At 48.5% G+C, this 19,480-nt stretch overlaps 1 protein-coding gene across 12 annotated transcripts in view; it reads left to right on the top strand.

Annotated features, from left to right (window-relative positions):
- NOD1 (nucleotide binding oligomerization domain containing 1) overlaps window positions 1-19,480 on the top strand; it is a 56,245-nt gene that overhangs the window by 32,717 nt on the left and 4,048 nt on the right. For 6 of the 12 annotated variants that reach the window (XM_055347271.1, XM_019031606.4, XM_055347280.2 and 3 more), the window contains 8 exons: window positions 1,055-2,879; window positions 5,716-5,799; window positions 7,047-7,130; window positions 7,873-7,956; window positions 10,364-10,447; window positions 11,942-12,025; window positions 14,860-14,943; window positions 18,576-18,659. In XM_055347271.1, the coding sequence (XP_055203246.1) occupies window positions 1,055-2,879; window positions 5,716-5,799; window positions 7,047-7,130; window positions 7,873-7,956; window positions 10,364-10,447; window positions 11,942-12,025; window positions 14,860-14,943; window positions 18,576-18,659 (2,413 nt within the window). Of the gene's footprint in view, window positions 1-1,054; window positions 2,880-5,715; window positions 5,800-7,046; window positions 7,131-7,413; window positions 7,764-7,872; window positions 7,957-9,856; window positions 10,296-10,363; window positions 10,448-11,941; window positions 12,026-14,859; window positions 14,944-18,575; window positions 18,660-19,480 lie in introns of those variants that run through there. The other 6 variants (XM_055347274.2, XM_055347273.2, XM_031013138.3 and 3 more) reach the window with 5 other exon arrangements.

Below are 19,480 nucleotides of genomic sequence, written 5' to 3'. Positions count from 1 at the left end.
CTGCCAGCCACTGCTAGCTTCTGATTCTGTCTGCTCCTTCCTGTCTCCCCTTGTTTCCTTCCCCCATGAAAAAAAAAGCAAGTATTCCCATGAGGAATCATTCTTTCAAAAGACTTCTCTGTTGGTTCCGTTAGCCAGCTACTTTACTAGCTTTTGCAGTGTAATTCACTCTACAAGCAGTCTCACACAAAAGACTACATATTGTATGATTCTGTTTATATGAAATGTCCAGAAAAGGTAAATCTATAGACAAAGCAAATCAGTAGTTGCCTACGGCCCAGGGATTGGCTACAAATAGGCTCCAGAAAACTCTGGGAAGATGGTAGAGATGTTCTAGACCTGGACTGTGGTGAGGTTTGCACAACTTTGTAAACTTACTAAAAATTATTGACGAATATATAACACTCCCTAACACTTTGGGAGGCCGAGGTGGGCAGATCGCTTGAACCCAGGAGTTTGAGACCAGCCTGGGCAACATGGCGAGACCCCATCTCTACAAAAAAACACAAAAATTAGTTGGGCTTGGTGGCATATGCCTGTGTCCCAACTACTTGGGAGGCTGAGGTGGGAGGATTGCTTGAGCCTGGGAGTTTGAGACTGCATGATTGGGTCACTGCACCTTAGCCTGAGTGACAGAGCAGGACCCTATCTCTAACAACAAAAAAGCAGTGTTGGTGGAGGAGGGCCAGCGTGGCCATCTGGTCTGGCCCTCGAGTGCAAGGGGCTTCAGTGTTTAGCTGCAGTTCAGTGATGACACTGTGGAGGAATAAGGGTGGCCTGTCTCAGACACTGATCCCAGCTAAAGTTTGTCACCTTCTCTCTGGCAAATCTGAGGTCAAGCAGAGAGATCAAAGCCTGGGGCCCTCAGGGTCAGGAATGCTGGCTCTGTGACGCTCCCCAGGTCCTGCATCTGAGGAGTGGCTGCGCTGGCCTCAGGGCCCAGGTTGTGAATTTTGTTTATGCACTTGCCTCTCCTCTTTGAGACCTCCCTGTTTGATGCTGTTTCTGCCTCTCTCCTCACCCTGCTGCTGTGCCCTGCCACCCCTCCCTCCAGTGAGCAGGTATACCCAGCAGCTGCGACACCATCTGGGCCGTGACTCCAAGTTCGTGCTGTGCTATGCCCAGAAGGAGGAGCTGCTGCTGGAGGAGATCTACATGGACACCATCATGGAGCTGGTTGGCTTCAGCAATGAGAGCCTGGGCAGCCTGAACAGCCTGGCCTGCCTCCTGGACCACACCACCGGCATCCTCAATGAGCAGGGTGAGACCATCTTCATCCTGGGTGATGCTGGGGTGGGCAAGTCCATGCTGCTGCAGCGGCTGCAGAGCCTCTGGGCCACGGGCCGGCTAGACACAGGGGTCAAATTCTTCTTCCACTTTCGCTGCCGCATGTTCAGCTGCTTCAAGGAAAGTGACAGGCTGTGTCTACAGGACCTGCTCTTCAAGCACTACTGCTACCCAGAGCGGGACCCCGAGGAGGTGTTTGCCTTCCTGCTGCGCTTCCCCCATGTGGCCCTCTTCACCTTCGATGGCCTGGACGAGCTGCACTCGGACTTGGACCTGAGCCGTGTGCCTGACAGCTCCTGCCCCTGGGAGCCTGCCCACCCCCTGGTCTTGCTGGCCAACCTGCTCAGTGGGAAGCTGCTCAAGGGGGCTAGCAAGCTGCTCACGGCCCGCACAGGCATCGAGGTCCCGCGCCAGTTCCTGCGGAAGAAGGTGCTTCTCCGGGGCTTCTCCCCCAGCCACCTGCGCGCCTATGCCAGGAGGATGTTCCCCGAGCGGGCCCTGCAGGACCGCCTGCTGAGCCAGCTGGAGGCCAACCCCAACCTCTGCAGCCTGTGCTCTGTGCCCCTCTTCTGCTGGATCATCTTCCGGTGCTTCCAGCACTTCCGTGCTGCCTTTGAAGGCTCACCACAGCTGCCCGACTGCACGATGACCCTGACAGATGTCTTCCTCCTGGTCACCGAGGTCCATCTGAACAGGATGCAGCCCAGCAGCCTGGTGCAGCGGAACACACGCAGCCCAGTGGAGACCCTCCACGCCGGCCGGGACACTCTGTGCTCGCTGGGGCAGGTGGCCCACCGGGGCATGGAGAAGAGCCTCTTTGTCTTCACCCAGGAGGAGGTGCAGGCCTCCGGGCTGCAGGAGAGAGACATGCAGCTGGGCTTCCTGCGGGCTTTGCCAGAGCTGGGCCCCGGGGGTGACCAGCAGTCCTATGAGTTTTTCCACCTCACCCTCCAGGCCTTCTTTACAGCCTTCTTCCTCGTGCTGGACGACAGGGTGGGCACTCAGGAGCTGCTCAGGTTCTTCCAGGAATGGATGCCCCCTGCGGGGGCAGCGACCACGTCCTGCTATCCTCCCTTCCTCCCGTTCCAGTGCCTGCAGGGCAGTGGTCCGGCGCGGGAAGACCTCTTCAAGAACAAGGATCACTTCCAGTTCACCAACCTCTTCCTGTGCGGGCTGTTGTCCAAAGCCAAACAGAAACTCCTGCGGCACCTGGTGCCCGCGGCGGCCCTGAGGAGGAAGCGCAAGGCCCTGTGGGCACACCTGTTTTCCAGCCTGCGGGGCTACCTGAAGAGCCTGCCCCGCGTTCAGGTCGAAAGCTTCAACCAGGTGCAGGCCATGCCCACGTTCATCTGGATGCTGCGCTGCATCTACGAGACACAGAGCCAGAAGGTGGGGCAGCTGGCGGCCAGGGGCATCTGCGCCAACTACCTCAAGCTGACCTACTGCAACGCCTGCTCGGCCGACTGCAGCGCCCTCTCCTTCGTCCTGCATCACTTCCCCAAGCGGCTGGCCCTAGACCTAGACAACAACAATCTCAACGACTACGGCGTGCGGGAGCTGCAGCCCTGCTTCAGCCGCCTCACTGTTCTCAGGTGAGGCTGCCAGGCAAGGGGAGCAACAGGTGGGCCGGGCGGGCCAGGCTCGGAGGGCATCAGGATTGTCATCATGGACCAGGATCCCCCAGGACTCATGACCATGGCCCTTGGAATGTCCAGACCTTTTCTTTCTTAGCAGGGCAGAGGGCAAGGTGCAAAGCTTCGAGGCAGGTGGACCTGGATCAGCCACAGCTGGGTGCCCTTGAACAAAGTGCTTAACTCTCAGAGCCTCCACGCCCTCATCTGGAAAAAGAAGATGCTCATAATCCTATCAATTATGGCCACAAGGACCAATGTTAATTGAGAATGGGTGAAGTGCATTACAAATATTACCTAATGGAATGTTCTTTACAACCCTATAACTTAGGTACTGTTATTGTCTCTATTTTGGCAGATAAGGAAGTGGAGGCACAGAGAAGTTAATAGCTTGCTTTAGGTCACACAGCTCAGACATAGCAGTGCCAGAATGCATAAAGAACCTTCCTTTTAAGATTAATGTAAGGCTCCGAGATAGCCCTCAAAAAGTTTCTGGAATATGGGAGCTTTTATTACTGCAGAGAAAGCAGACCTTGTGCCAGTTGGCACTGGTGACTTTCTGTGATCAAAGCTAGCAGCCCTTCACACTGCTAGAGACCTCAGTTAAAATGCTGACTCGTGGTTGTTTTCCTGTTCCATAGTTTACGGGAAACAGAGGCCAGTCTGTTTTCTTCTATTAGCATTTCCTATGTAAAATAAACCTTGTAAATCTCTACAGGGGGTTAAATTTGCCATTACTTGACTCACGCATTTCTAAAAAGCAGTAGGGATTTGGAACTGACTCCCAGTGCCTGTCACACCAGTGTCAGAGTATAAATAATTGCATGGGGACATGGGGTGCAGGGGGCCGAAGGCTGCCCTAGCCTGGGAATTGGAAAACCTGGAGTCTGTTCTCTGTACTCTCAGCCAGTGACTCTCCCTCTGTAGCCCCAGGCAGTCTCACACTCAGTGCCACCCTCTGTCCATCTTTTTTTTTTCTCCCCCAAATGGAGTCCCGCTCTGTTGCCCAGGCTGGAGTGCAGTGGCATGATCTCAGCTCACTGCAACCTCCGCCTCCTGGGTTCAAGCGATTCTCTTGCCTCAGCCTCCTGAGTAGCTGGGATTACAGGCACACGCCACCATGTCCGGCTAAGTTTTTTGTATTTTTAATAGGACGGGGTTTCCCCATGTTGGCCAGGCTGGTCTTGAACTCCTGACCTCAGGTGATCCGCCCACCTCGGCCCTCCAGAATGTTGGGGTTACAGGCACGAGCCGCCGTACCCGACCCCTCTGTCCATCTTTTCAATGGGAAACTCCACACCAGTGTGGTGGCCCTGCCCTTCCTGCTGTCCCCAGGTGAAGCTCTCCTAAACACCAGTGCAAGAAAAAACAGCTTGTAGGAAAGCAGAGGATATGGGTAACCACGGGAAGCACACTCAGTTCTCTGGCTGCATCAGTTAGGATTAGTTTTAGCTGAGAGAGAAAACCCCAAATATTGGTGAGTTACAAGCTTATTTCTCTCATGTAAAAGTCTAGAGATAGGTAGTTCAGGACTGGTATGGAGTCTCCATGACCCTCCGGAGCCCAGGCTCTCTTCTGCCTTCCTGTTCTGCTAACCTCACTACCCGGCTTTCCCATCTTGGCCCAAGAGGGCTGCTCAAACTCCAGCCATCTAGTAGACACTCTAGCTATCAGTAAGAAGGAAGGGCAAAGATGGAGGGCATGCCTCAATCTTTTAAGAACACTTCTGGCTATTACTAATTATATTGCTGCTTAGATTTCAGAACTTAATGGTGTGGGCAGAACTTAATGAGATGGGCCCAGCTAAAAGATGGGGGAATCTATTGCTAAGAAAGTATAGATATTGGGAATGTCTAGTAGCCTGTGCTTCTTGGGCTGGCCGTGCCATGTACATACACGCTATTTCCCAGCACCAAGCTGGGGACTCTTGAGGGGAAGGGTCCAGAGTGTCTGACTTGATCATTTTGATGTGGCCTAAAAATCAAGCTTTTAATTGTTCAGCCTTTTACTTGTTATCAAGGTCAGCTTGTGGGTCTAATTGGGCCCAAGGCTTGTGTTTCTAAGTAAAGTTTTATTGGAACACAGCCGTACCCATTTATTTACTTACTGGCTGCTTCACACTACACAGCTGAGTAGCTGTGACAGAGACCACGTGGCTCACAGAGCCTAAAATATTTGCTGTCTGACACTTTACAGAATGACATGAGCAGTCTCCTTTGACAGTGGGACTCACAGCCTTTTCCAGTGACAAATCAGGGTTAGCCCATGTGTTTCTGGATGGGGGAAGCTGTTGGCATTTTGGGTATAACAGTTCTTGTGAGACCTGTCCAGCATTTTGCAGGACACCTAACATCATTGGCCCTGCCTGCAAGATGACGGGGCACTCCCTCCTCCAGTCACAACCACTAAAAGCAGCCCCTGACGTTTCCAAACCCATGCCCTCCACCATACAAGAACCAGGTACAGGGTCTGGCTGACACATAGGTCACACGCAAAGGGTGGATGTCAGAGGTGGCAGGCCTCACACGTCCTCCCTGTGTCCTTCATGGTCGTGTGAGGAGCCAGGGGCTGTGCTGCAGCCTCGCTCATGGGCTGGTGCAGGATGGGTCTGGCGGCCCCACGTTGGCCAGGCTTTGTAAGGGGCTATTTATTTGGCTGATTGCTGCGGCCATTCTCCAGGGGCGTCTATACCTGAGAAAACTCCAGGGCCTGAAGGCTTCTGGATCTTTGTAAGATTAATGGTCCTTCATAATGAGTGCCTGCCCTGACTCGTAATTTTTTTGCTGTTTTATTTCAGACTCAGCGTAAACCAGATCACTGACGGTGGGGTAAAGGTGCTAAGTGAAGAGCTGACCAAATACAAAATTGTGACCTATTTGGGGTATGTCTTTCTCCAGAATACTGGGCCAACTACCTAGTAATAATACAGAGCTGCAGGGAATTCACATTCCTGTAGGTCCCTGGATGATCGGCACGGATGGCCCAGGGCTGGGAAGAACACTGGCCCAGGAGTTGAGAGTCCTGGGTTCTCTTTGTGGCTCGGCCAGTCATGAAGTCTTGCTGAGCCTCAGCCTCCTCACCTGTAAAACTGGGATCCCAGTATAGGCAAGTAGGCTTACAACTGGTTATTGGGGGATGCAACGAGAATATAAGGGGATATATTTAATAAATGCTAGAATCCCGTTTACATATTAGTCTGGACTATTTTGGGTCCATAATCCCTCATCCAGAGCCTTTGGGGCAAGACCCGAATGGGGATTCTGAGTGCATGCTATGGCATGACGTGGCCGCAGGGGTCTAAGGCAGTGCCCCATTTTCAAACACTTTCATATTTCTCCCGCAGAATGTATGAAACAGTCAAACCAAGTGTGGTAAGAAAGACTATAAGTAGCTCCACATCAGTTGCCAAAAGAATTGTGAGAAACTTTGGGCATTCAGAGCCTTTGAGGTTTTGGAGTCTGAGAGAAGGGATTGCGGGCCAGCCCCACACCACTGGTGGCTCTGCAAGCTGGAGCAGTTGTTCAGTTTCTTGGGGCCTCAGTGGCCTTCGATGTTAATGAGGACATGGACGCAAATGACCCTGGGCCACACTCGGCTCCAGGGCTCTGTGTGGCTGTGGAACCCTGGAAGCCTGAGCTTAGCTGCCTTTCAACTTCCATCTGCTGTACTATTGAATTGGCATTGAGCAGTGAGATGGCTGAAAGGTAGACATCGAGAAGTTTCAATATTCAGAATCTTTTCTTCTCAAGATGCTGAATGTAATCTTAGTTGTAAATACCCATCACCTGCCAGTCACCGAGCACTCATGCACCAGGGCTTTGTGTTATGTCCTAAGATCCTCATAACCACCCTGCAAGGGGGCTATCATCATTACCTCTGTATTACAGATGGAGAAACTGAGGCACAGAGAGGTAAGGTGACTTGTCTCAGGCCATAAAGCTGGGGAAAGTAGTGGAGCTGGTTTTGAACCTGAGCTGTGAGACCTCAGAGCCCTAAACTCTGGTGCCTGTGTGTTCCCCTTTCAACCCAGACTTTGGAAATCAGTAGACACTATATGCTTCAAAAAACAGGGGCTATTAAAATGACATCAGGAGCCAGAAAGTCTCATGGCTGTGCTTTCTCTTGAAGTTTATACAACAACCAGATCACCGATGTCGGAGCCAGGTACGTCACCAAAATCCTGGATGAATGCAAAGGCCTCACGCATCTTAAGTAAGTGGGGTAGGCACCAGGTTCCTTAGTATATTCTCTTGATCACCCCCTTCTGTTGTTCAAAGATTAAATGTCACAGTAAAGAGCTTTCATCCTAAAGCCTTCCACTTGTCCCAGGGCCATGTTGGTCAAGTAAAGATACCTCTGTGTGATCTGTGAGGCTTGGATTCTGGAAGGGCCTCCTGTTATTGGTAGGGGGAAAGGTTGGCATTTTGATTTCATTAACTACTAGCCCGAAGAAAAGACTAACTCTCACCCTTTCTGGTGGTCTTTTTGCCCCAAGGGAGTTTCCTGTCTGGTTGCAAGGAAGAGCTTGGGCCCTTGCCCTGCTGTAGGTGTGCCCTGCGCAGGGGGTGACAGTGCGCCAGGCTTGGAGCCTCTGGTCCTGCCCTGACAGTGGCCACATACCTTGACCCTTGGCAGTCAAAGTGGGACCTCCCAGGTCTCCCGACGGAAGTCAGTGATGCTGCTGAGGTCACTTAGAGGACCTCAGGGAGGGCTCAGGTCCCTGAGCTTCTGCAGAGACTGTGGACCATCTCCTGGAGAGGAACCCTGACTGACTGTCCCCAGGGCTTCAGGTCCCTCCCTGACAGGAGGCCCAGGCCATGGCTCTTGTGGATCCCAGAAGAAAGTGTACGGTTCCCAAGATGGGACTGGAAGGGGCTCTGTGCTGGGGAGGAGGGTGACCCACATTGGAGCCCCTGCATAGCTGGAGGCTGACTGTGTGTGACTCTCTCTGCAGACTGGGAAAAAACAAAATAACGAGTGAAGGAGGGAAGTATCTCGCCCTGGCTGTGAAGAACAGCAAATCAATCTCTGAGGTTGGGTGAGTAGAAGGGGACGGATGTATGTGGTACAACCTGCTGTGTGTGGAGGGGGCCCCTGCTGTTCTTTTCATACATCAGTACACCAGAAGGACCACTGGGGCTCGCTGTCAGGGAGAGATAGTGGAGAGCTTTCACCATGCTGCAAAACTGAAACTGTGCCCATTAAGCAATAACTCCCCGGTCCCCCTCTCCCCTGCCCCTTGCAGCCACCCTGCTACTTACTCTCTCTATGGTTTTGACTACTATATCTCATATAAGTGGAATCATACAGTATTTGCCTTTTGGGGATGGCTGATTTCACTAGCATCATGTCCTCAAGGTTCGTCCACATGGAAGCATGGGACAGGATTTCCTTTTTTTTTTTTTTTTTTTGACAGAGTCTCGCTCTGTTGCCCAGGCTGGAGTGCAGTGGCATGATCTCGGCTCACTGCAACCTCTGCCTTCTGGGTTCAAGCGATTCTCTCGCCTCAGCCACACGAGTAGCTGGGATTATAGGCACCCGCCACCAATCCCAGCTAATTTTTGTATTTTTAGTAGAGGCGGGGTTTCACCATGTTGGCCAGGCTGGTCTCAAACTCCTGACCTCAAATGATCCACCCACCTCGGTCTCCCAAAGTGTCGGGATTATAGGCGTGAGCCACTGTGCCCCGCCAGGATTTCCTTCTTTTTTAAGGCTGAGTAATACTCCATTGCATGGCTATGCCGCATTTTGTTTACTCATTCATCCAAGAACAGACACTGGCTTGCTTCTATGCTTTGGCTATTGTGAATAATGCTGCTGTGCACATGGGCATACAAATGTCTCTTCAAGGACTGCCTTCAATTCTTTTGGGTATATATCCAGCAGTGGGATTGCTGGATCACATGGTAATTTTTAATTTTTTGAAGAATCATCATACTGTTTTCCACGTCAGCAGCACCATTTTATGTTCCCACCAACAGTTCATTCTAGTTTCTCCACATCCTTGCCGACACTTGCTATTTTCTCTTTTTGACAGTACCCATCCTAATGAGTGTGAGGTCCTGTCTCATTGTGGTTTTGATTCTTGAGGCTTTTTAAAGCTTTTTGTTTCATTATAATTTTTATTGGATTACAAAAGGAACACAGGTAATTTTATTTGGAAACTGTGAAAAATAATAAAAATTATCTTCTCAGAAAATAATTCTTGTTAACATTTAAGCTCAGTTAAGCTCTCTCACTTTCTCTTCCTTCTCTCTCTTTGTACTACTTTTAAAAAATATAGTAGGGGTGAGACTATATTATCTATACTATAGTAGGGGTGAGACTATATGTATCCTTCCTTTTTCACTTAATCTCATGCCTTGAGTAGCTTTCCACTTTATTAAAAATGTGATGCCATTCAATTGTATAGTAAATACATATATGTAAGCAAAACACTGAAAACTCTTATTCTGGGTTCCAGCAAGCCATACCTGGAATGGTGTAAGCAGGTAGTTTGCTTGGTGTGAACGTGTTGTTGAGGCAGCTGCCATTGTGTTGTGAGTGGGCCACACGAACTTGTTTTGTTGTGTGTGGACAGTGTGTGCTGATCCTATTAGGAACAGCCAACGCTTTGTGTGAGCCACACACGGTTCTAAGTGCTTTGCATCTGTTAACTCAATGAATCCTCACAACAACTGCATGACGGAATGCTCTAATTATCCCCATTTTATAGATGGGGCAACCGAGGTCCAAGAGACTACATAATTTCCCAAAGTTCACACAGGTAGCAGATGGCAGAGCCAGGTCAGGAGTCCACCATCTTACCACGCAGACTGTTTTAGCCAGACTCTCCGGATCTGCTGTAGGGGACAGAATACAGCTTTATCGCCGCACCTGTCCACCAAGATGGCCACAGCCACAGAGCTTGGTTGGGTAACGTCCTCTTTATATGACAGGAACATTGCTGATGGGGTTTCTGAAGGTACTTCCTGCTCTTTGTCTCCTGGAAGACTGTGTCTTCAGGAACGTCTCTGACCCTGCCCAGAGTTGAACAGATGCTGGGAACCCAGCACCTGCACACGGCCTTCCCTCCAGGACTCTGCGCACCTCTGTGCTCCACAGGAGACATGCAGGTGCTTTCTCTCATGAGCTCAGGCTCCTGGGCTGACAGCTCTCCAAAGCTCGTGGTGAGGCTCGGTCTCTAAGTGTGCCACTTGCCAATGGCCTCTGTTCCCAAGGCTTCCCCTGCTCTTCGATCTTGCATCACCCCTTGAATTTGAAATCCAGAGCAGCCCATTCAGAGACCAGTGTGAGGAATTAGTGTCCAGGCCACAGATCCAGGGACTGGGCACAAACATCTGCCTGTTGGGTAGGAAATGAGCTGTGGCCATTGGCAAAAAAGGAGCGGTGAGCATGGCTGTTTCTGGGGGAGCTAACATTCACTATCTTGTCTCCTCCCTCAGGATGTGGGGCAATCAAGTTGGGGATGAAGGAGCAAAAGCCTTCGCAGAGGCTCTGCGGAACCACCCCAGCTTGACCACCCTGAGGTAACTGTGGCCCTGCTATCTCTGGGGGCCAACCTGATCCCTCCCAGCTGCTCTAGGTTTGCTGGGGAAGGGTGATTCATGCTCCTAATAGAAGAGGAATTTGCATGTGTGATTTTCCTTACTCTTGTCAAACCTTTCTTTGATGCATAAGAGGCCATCTAGTAAAGCACATTCTTCTTTTTTTTTAACTTTAAGTTCTGGGATACATGTAGAAGATGTGCAGGTTTGTTACATAGGCAAACGCGTGCCATGGTGATTTGCTGCACCTATCAACCTGTCATCTAGGTTTTAAGCCCTGCGTGCATTAGGTATTTGTCCTAATGCTTGCCCTCCCCTTGCCCCCCACCCCCCAACAGGCCCTGGTGTGTGTTGTTCCCCTCCCTCTGTCCATGTGTTCTCATTGTTCAACTCCCACTTACGAGTGAGAACATGCGGTGTTTGGTTTTTTGTTCCTGTGTTAGTTTGCTGAGAATGATGGTTTCCAGCTTCATCCATGTGCCAGCAAAGGACATGATCTCATTCTTTTTTTTATGGTTGCATAGTATTCCATAATGTGTATGTGCCACATTTTCTTTATCCAGTCTATCATTGATGGGCATTTGGGTTGGTTCCAAGTCTTTGCTGTTGTAAATAGTGCTGCAATAAACATACATGTGCTTGTGTCTTTATAGCAGAATGATTTATAATCCTTTGGGTAAATGCCCAGTAATGGGATTGCTGAGTCAAATGGTATTTCTGGTTCTAGATCCCTGAGGAATCACCTTAAGTGTTTATTCAGCTCAGTGAATTCTGCATGTGTCCCACACCAGCCAACCACCACCCCCATCAAGACAGAGGACATTTCCAGCCCCTCAGCCATCCCTGCATGTCCCTTGCTGGTAGAGGGAGGGTTTCCTAAGTGCAGATGAAACTTAATAAGATGCTGGCCAGCAGATTCCTGCCCCTTCCTTGTCCTCAGGATGATGCTGGAAAAGAGGGACTCTTCCTCTCTATAAATGGGGATGCTCCTACCCAGCCCCCGCTTAGGCTGCTGGCCAAATCTTGGGACCTTGGTATGTCCAAGGCTCTGCTGCTGTTCTTCCTACCACTGAAAAAGAGTCCAAGAAGGTGGGGACAGTAGCAGAAGAGACTTTGCCAGGTCTCGCAGATGGGGTACCTTGATGGGGCCAGCCTTTAGAAGGACAGCTTGCCAGGCCTCCCCAGCCTCCTGCCCATGTGCGGAAACCTGAGGTGCCGACCCCAGCCCACTGTTGTGTGAGCAGGCTGTGCTGATGACCCATTTCCCGTCCAGCTTGCCCTTGTGCTCTCTGTGTGGGCTCTGGGGCAGCAGCGCCTGGGCACTACTGCTGCAGCTGAACACTTCTGCATCCTGCCCCGAGTGAGCCTGGGCTGGGGCCACAGCCAGGCAGAGGCTTCCCAGCTGTTCTGATGTTGAAGCTAAGACTGAATGTAGATGTGTCTTTAATAATTCACCCCAAGCGTGTTCCTTCCTAGTCTTGCGTCCAACGGCATCTCCACAGAAGGAGGAAAGAGCCTTGCGAGGGCCCTGCAGCAGAACACGTCTCTAGAAATACTGTGGTAATAGCTCGAGTCATTTCATTTGTTTGTTTGTTTTTCTGCGATAGGGTCTTGCTTTGTCGTCCAGGCTTGAGTGCATTGGTGTGATCTCGGCTCACTGCAGCCTCCACCTCCCAGGCTCATTCGAACCTCCCGCCTTGGCCTTCCGAGTCCTGAGACTATAGGCATGCACCACCACACCCAGTTAATTTTAAAATTTTTTGTAGAGATGGGGTTTTGCTATGTTACCCAGGCTGGTCTTGAACTCCTGGGCTCAAGCAGTTCTCCTGCCCTGGCTTCTCAAAGCCGTGGGATTGCAGGTGTGAGCCACTGCACCTGGCACAGAGTCATTTTGGAGGGTTTAGGTCCCAGGAATTATCCCAGGGGCTGCACATGGCCTGGAATCTTAACAGAAAAGGTGTCTCCCAATTGGAAAGGCTCTAGGCCTTTCAGTTAAGTTGATAATTTCCTCCTAGAGAAGAGAATAGCCACTTCTACAAGCATAAACAGGTACAGGAGGAGGAGGTGGGCTCCAGGAGCCTGGATCTGAGGCCTTGGCCTTCTAGGCCCCAGGAGAACCAGAACGCTGGCCATGCAAGCTATCCAGGTATCCTTGGATACCTTCAGATGTGCTTAGCAGAGGCCAACTTCCACACACTTGGCTCAAAATTTTCTCCCTTCCTCCTCTTCACCTGCCTTCCCCCAGGCAGCCTCCTCCTTCCCCAGGTCTTCACATCAGGGTTTGGCCTTTATGCTCCATCCAGCTCATCTGTCACTTGTCACCTGAAGCCCACAGTCCTCGCTCCCTCTCTGCACTCCAGGGCACTTACTAAGTGGATGTGGCCTCCTGAGAGTGTTTTTTTGTTGGTGTTCCCTTTTTTATGGCCACTTAATGTTTTATTTTGCTTTATTTGTATTTACATCTCTGTATCGTAAATTCCATACAGGTGGCTGGGAGCAGTGACTCACATCTGTAATCCCAGTACTTTGGAAGGCTGAGGTGGGAGGATCGCTTGAGTCCAAGAGTTCGAGACTAGCCTGGGCAATATAGCAAGACCCTCTATCTACAAAAAAAAAAAAAAAAATTCGTTACAGGTTAAGTGAGGGAGGTGTATTACACCCTCCCTATCATCTACTTAGAGCTCAGTGCTCATTTGATCTTGCTAAATTAGTTACTGAGAATAATGACAATATCATCTTCATGAGAGAGTTTTGACATTAGGCCTGCTGTCCAGTAAGTGCATTTTAAATTCCTTCCCCTCAACAAATCGTTTAACATTTTGAAAAGTAGTTTATGTTTTTTGGAAAAAATGTAAGACACTAAAGGAGGACATGAAAGTACCTCCTAAAGTTCCTGCTAAAAGGAGGAAGTGAAAGTACCTCCCTTCGTGTTTTCCAAAATAACCTTTCCTTTCTAGCCTTTTGTTCTGTGTATGTTCAAAGATATGCAAAATAGAATAGCATTCAACCAGTGGCTCTAAAAATATTGTAATCACGGATTACACATATTTTACATGTCTCCTTTAGGGTTTCTCAATCTTGATGCTGTTGACGTTTTGGTCCAAGTGATTCTTTATTATGGTAGGGCTGTCCTGTGCACCATAGGAGGTTTAGCCGTATCTCTGCCCTGTACCTCCCAGTGGTGAGGATCAAAAATGCCTCCGGACATGGCCAAGTGCCCCATGGAGAGTGAAATCACATGGATAGTAGTAATGTCAACACCTAGAAGCCCTCAAGTGCTGACTGCATGCCATGTGTTATTCTACACTTTTTCCCTGTGTTAACTCACTCAGCCTCACAACCCTCTATACGATCTATACTGTTAACGTTCACCAGTGAGAAAACTCAGACCCAAAGAACTTAAGCGTGTTGCCCGAGGTCACCCTGCTGGTGGGTGATACAAACCTGCTCAGGCTGAGTCCGGAGCAGATGTCAACGCTGTGTTCTTCTCTCTCCTCATTCTACCTCATTCTCCCTACAAGCTGCACAACATCTCGTTGAATAGATATCACAATATATTTCATCAGTTGTTTCTGATCTAAATTTGTTCAGATTTTACATTAGGATAATACCACAATGCATGCTGCAATGTATAAAGCTTTGTGTGTATATCCTTGCACACTGTAGGGTAAATTTCTAGAAGTCTAATTGTCTTAAAATGAAACACATTAAAAATTTGGGCAGGCACATCCAAACTGCCCTTCAAGGAATTATTTTTTTTTAAATGTTCTTTCTGTTCTATTCTTCTTCCTAATGCTTCTTTCGTCCACTGGCACAAGTGGGTCCTACCCTGTTTACACCGAGGAGCTTTGGTGCTTTATCCAGACCACTTCTGGTTCTAAGGACCATTGAGAGACTTCCTGAACTTTCAGTCACTTAACTTGGGTCCCTCACAAGTTAACTGAGAGCAAAGTACTGAACGCATTTTAATGTGCAGTCAGTGGCTGTTTCAGGTCTTCAAACTAACTTGGATAACACACTGTCAGTGGTGTTCAAGGGACCTTGGGACTAGAGGAGAACTGAGAAGCAGGCATTGGCCCTTTGTTTTCCATGGGCCCCCATCTTCTGTGAAATCTGAGGATTCAGCAAAGGTGGGGAGGGAGGGTGGGCTCCTCTACAGGTAGCTGGGCTAAGAAATAGGAGCCCAGGTACAGGATTTGCATTAGAAATGTGTCCCATTGACCTTCTGTGGGGCTGACAGGCTGGGCTTGGAGCCTGGCTGTTTTCTGGGTTCTCAGCAAGTGATCATCTGCATAGCTGGAGAGCCTTGGGCTGAGCCCCCACTCCTGTGAACTCTAAAACAATGTCTGCCAAGTAGGCTCTCTTGAGTAAATACTTCCTTTTTTTTTCCTTAGGCTGACCCAAAATGAACTCAACGATGAAGTGGCAGAGAGTTTGGCAGAAATGTTGAAAGTCAACCAGACGTTAAAGCATTTATGGTAACTCAGAGAGCCTTAGAATTTCAGACTGTGCTACTTTTCAAGTATTTTTTGAGATAAAATTTACATACTGTAAAATTCACTCTCTTAAAGTATACAATTCAGAGGCTTTTAGTGCAACCATCACCACCTAATTCTAGAACATTTTCACTCCTCCTCCCCACTCCAAAAAGCCCTGGTATCCATTAAGCAGTCACTCCCTATCCTTCTCCTCCCCAGACCCTGGCAACCACTAATCCGCTTTCTGTCTCTATGGATTTGCCTACTCTGGGCATTTCATATAAATGGAATCAAGCAATATGTGACCTTTTGTCTCTGTGTTCTAGCATGCTTCATTCCTTTTTATGGCTAAATGATAATTCACTCTAAGGAAATTTTGCAGTTTATTAATCAGTTGATGGGACATTTGGGTTGTTTCTACTTTTTGACTATTATGCGTAATGCTACTGTGAACACTCCTGTTCATGCTTTTGGGTGAACATATGTTTTCATCTCTTTTGGGAATATACCTGGGAATAGAATTTCTGGGTCATATGGCAATTCTGTAACTTTTTGAGGAGCCACCAAACTGTTTTCTAAAGTGGATGTACTATTTTACATTCTCACCAGCAATGTATGTGGGTTCCAATTTCTCCACAACTTCACCAACACTTATTATTGTCCATCTTTTAAAATCTAGTTATACTAGTGGATGTGAAGTAATATTGTGGTTTTGATTTGCATTTCCCTGATGACAACAATGTTGAATGTCTTTTTATGTGCCTACTGGGAGTCTGTATAGCTTCTTTGGAGAAATGTCTCCATATCCTTTGCCCATTTTAAAATTGGGTTTGTCTTCTAATGCTGAGTTATAGGGGTTCTCTATATATTCTGGGTGCTAGACCTTTACTAGATACAGGTTTTGCAAGTATTTTCTTTCTGTGGAGTTTTTCCTCTTTCTTGATAGTGACCTTTAAAGGACAACAGTTTTTAATTTTTGTTTTTTTTTGAGATGGAGTCTTGCTTTGTCACCCAGGCAGGAGTGCAGTGGCATGATCTCAGCTCTCTGCAACCTCCACCTCCTGGCTTCAAGCGATTCTTCTGCCTCAGCCTCCTGAGTAGTTGGGATTACAGGCGTGAGCCACCATGCCTGTCTCATTTTGTATTTTTAGTAGAGATGGGGTTTCATCATTTAGGCCCAGGCTGGTCTTGAACTCCTGACCTCAGGTGATCCACCTGCCTCAGCCTCCCAAAGTGCTGGGATTACAGGCGAAAAGCCACTACACCTGGCCAATAGTTTTTAATTTTGATGAAGTCCAATTTATCTATTTTTTTCTTTGGTTGCTTGTGCTTTCAGTGTCTTATCTAAGAAATGATTGCCTAATCCAAGATCACAAAGAACTCCACCTAAGTTTTCTGTTAAGCGTTATAGTTGTTTCCCCTCACATATAGGTCTGCAATCCATTTTGAGTTAATTTTTGTATAGTGTAAAGTGAGGGTTAACCTCATTCTCTTGCACGTGGATATCCAGCTGTCCTGGCAGCACCACGTGTTGAACAGATTATCTTTTCCTATTGAGTGGCCTTGACACCCTTGTCAAAAATCAATTGACCATAAACGTATGGGTTTATTTCTGAATTCTCTGTTCTGGCCCATTGATTTATATGTATCTCCTATGCCAGGACCATTGCTGTAGCTTTGTAGTACATTTTGAAATCAGGAGGTATGAGTTCTACTTTGTTCTTCTTTCTCAAGATTGTTTAGACCATTCTGGGTTCTTTGCATTTCTTATGAATTCAAACTCACCTTGTCAATTTCTGCAAAAAGACTAGACTCTGCTACATATTGTTTTTTCTTTGCTTTTTAGCCTGCAGAATTATTTGATCCCATTCCCTAAGTGCAGGCCAGCCTCTCCAGGGAGAGCAGAGCTAGGACAGGGCCAGAAAGAGAGTCTTGGCTGCTTTGTGCATTCCCAACCTGCACTGGCCCTAGTGAAGGCAGCCCGAGTGGGTGGATGTGCCTGGACACTGCAGGCTTTTTAGGGGCATTAGGTGCTCTCCTTCCTGGCCTCCTGCCACATCTTGGTTGGAGGCTGCCTTCCCTGCCTTCAAAAAAGCCTAAGTGGTGACTAGAAAACAGCAGAGTGTAACTGAATACAGAACTTGGTGCCCACTTCCTGGTTCTATTTTTGTCCCTTTTGAAAGGGAAGGTCATTACCTCTGCCATTGAACCCAGGGGCCCTAGCCCTTGTGGGGTATGGCTGGGAGCACCAGATCCTGGCTGCAGCCCAGCCACCAGTGGTCCTGTGTGCTTGGGCAGTAACAGTGACAAGAGCTCCCTTCCCCTAGACACTGTGCCTAATACCCTCCTCTTGAAATCTCATACACCCAGTGGATGGGGGGCACTCTTATAGTTATTCTCAGTTTACAGATGACACAACTGAGGCACAGACAGATACGTTTATTTCTTCAAGGTTCTGTAGCTGAAAAGTGGGGAGGGAGGGTTTAAGAGGAGCTGCAGCCGCTCTGCAATACTGCCTCTCACGAGGGAGTCCTCTTCACTCATGACAGCATAGGGCCCTCGTCTTCCTGGTAAGGGCTTCCTTCTTGGGTCAGTGCCAGGATTTCTAAGGGTCATGTTTAGCAGGAGCCTATTCTACAGACAGCCAGGAGCAGGGAATGACTCTGTGATGAAGCGGAGACACCACAGCCTCTTGATGCATTTATTTCCTGGTTGGGTTAGAAGCATAGCTGCCCAAGGGAGCATTTCAGGAGAGGCCTGGCTTCCTAGCGATAGCTGAAAACTTTGTTTCATTTGAATCACTGCTACCCAGAACAATGGGGTGCATTCTCAGAGGCCCCATTATTAAAGCTTTTCCACTGAGCCCCATGAGAGCTATTCATGAGAACTATTTCATGGCAGCATAACTGTTTCTCCTCCCTCCCTCTTGCATGTTGGTAGCCTGTTAACTTTAAAACCTGCCTTGCCTTTCCCTAGCTACCTGGAAGGAGACGTCAGACTTCCTGTCCCATGGTGTGTTTCTTACAATTTGTTGTTCAGATTGGTGGTCTCCCAAATATATATAAAAATATAAATGGAGTCTCACTCTGTCACCCAGGCTGGAGTGCAGTGGCACGATCTTGGCTCAATGCAACCTCCACCTCCCGGTTCAAGCAATTCTCCTACCTCAGTCTCCTGAGTAGCTGGGAGTACAGGCGCACACCACCATGCCCAGCTAATTTTTTTGTATTTTTAATAGAGACAGGTTGGCCAGGATGGTATCGATCTCCTGAGCTCGTGATCCACCCACCTCGGCCTCCCAAAGTGCTGGGATTACAGGTGTGAGCCAGTGCACCCGGCCCCAAATATTTTGATTATGCACCTCTGCAGTGAAAAATGCAAACACACACATCTGTTCATGTATTACATTATGTTCACTATAAAAACAAACAGAAAATTTAAAAAATATCAAGCTATCCTTTACTCTAGTGGATCTTATCTAGACACTTTTAGCCAGATACAAAGTCACATGGACTCAGTTCTTCCCCTGACCAACTTGTCTCTTATCCCAAAACACCCTTGCAACTCCCTTACGAAGGGGTCAAATTTGATCCAGTATTATGGATTTTATACAAGTTATGTTCTTCTTTCAGGCTTATCCAGAATCAGATCACAGCTAAGGGGACTGCCCAGCTGGCAGATGCGTTACAGAGCAACACTGGCATAACAGAGATTTGGTAAGATCCCAGCGTTTGTCACAGTAATAACACCAGTGACTGTTTACTCACCACCACTGACTGTGCAAGGCACAACGCAGGGTGGTTTCTGTTTATTCCTCCAGCAACCCTGCACAGTAGTGGTATTACCTCTGTTTTACAGAGGTAGACAGAGGCCCAGACCAGTGAAATAAGGTTGCCCAAGGTCACTACGAGAGAAGCTAGAATTCAGCCCAGAATGCCTGATTCCATATTCTGTGCTCTCCTGCCCTGGGCCCCCGCCCTCATCTACCTTCATTGGGTGGGATGGGGGAAGTGGCCAGTGAAATGATTTCCTAGTGGAAGTAAATCCCCCCGGGACTCAGCAATTGAGAGATGACTGTGTTGGCCAGGAGTTTGGAGCTCATTCTTCCCCTTTTCTGGGCTCCGTGAGAGATTTCCAGGCTGACTTGAACTGACCTGTGCTCTTTGTCTACTTCTTTTTCCTGCTTTGAGAACTTCCTTATGCTAATAGAAGAAAAAAAGTTTGCTTTACTGTGACATTGAGCGCCATGCCACTTCTTTCTTGCCTCCCATAAGGCACAGACACTCCCCACTCAGCAGCTCCCTTAACAACTTAATTGCCTGGGTGACGTGGGACTGGGTGGATGCTGGGAGAGGGGCCTCATTAACTATGTCCTCCTTCCATGACTGGGGAGAATTTCATAGCTAATTAAAAAAAAAAAACAAAAAACAGCTCCTTGGCCAACACAGGCTCCTCATACAGTGTTTTTTAAACTTTGCTTTAGAACTTGTTTGGAACTTGTCATAAAATCAGATCACTTTGGTGAGTTGCAACCAAC

The sequence above is a fragment of the Gorilla gorilla genome, chromosome 6, assembly GCF_029281585.2.
Source record: "Gorilla gorilla gorilla isolate KB3781 chromosome 6, NHGRI_mGorGor1-v2.1_pri, whole genome shotgun sequence".
Lineage (NCBI taxonomy): Eukaryota > Metazoa > Chordata > Mammalia > Primates > Hominidae > Gorilla > Gorilla gorilla.
Note: the sequence above shows the minus strand (reverse complement) of the source record. Positions and strands in the feature narration are given on the sequence as shown.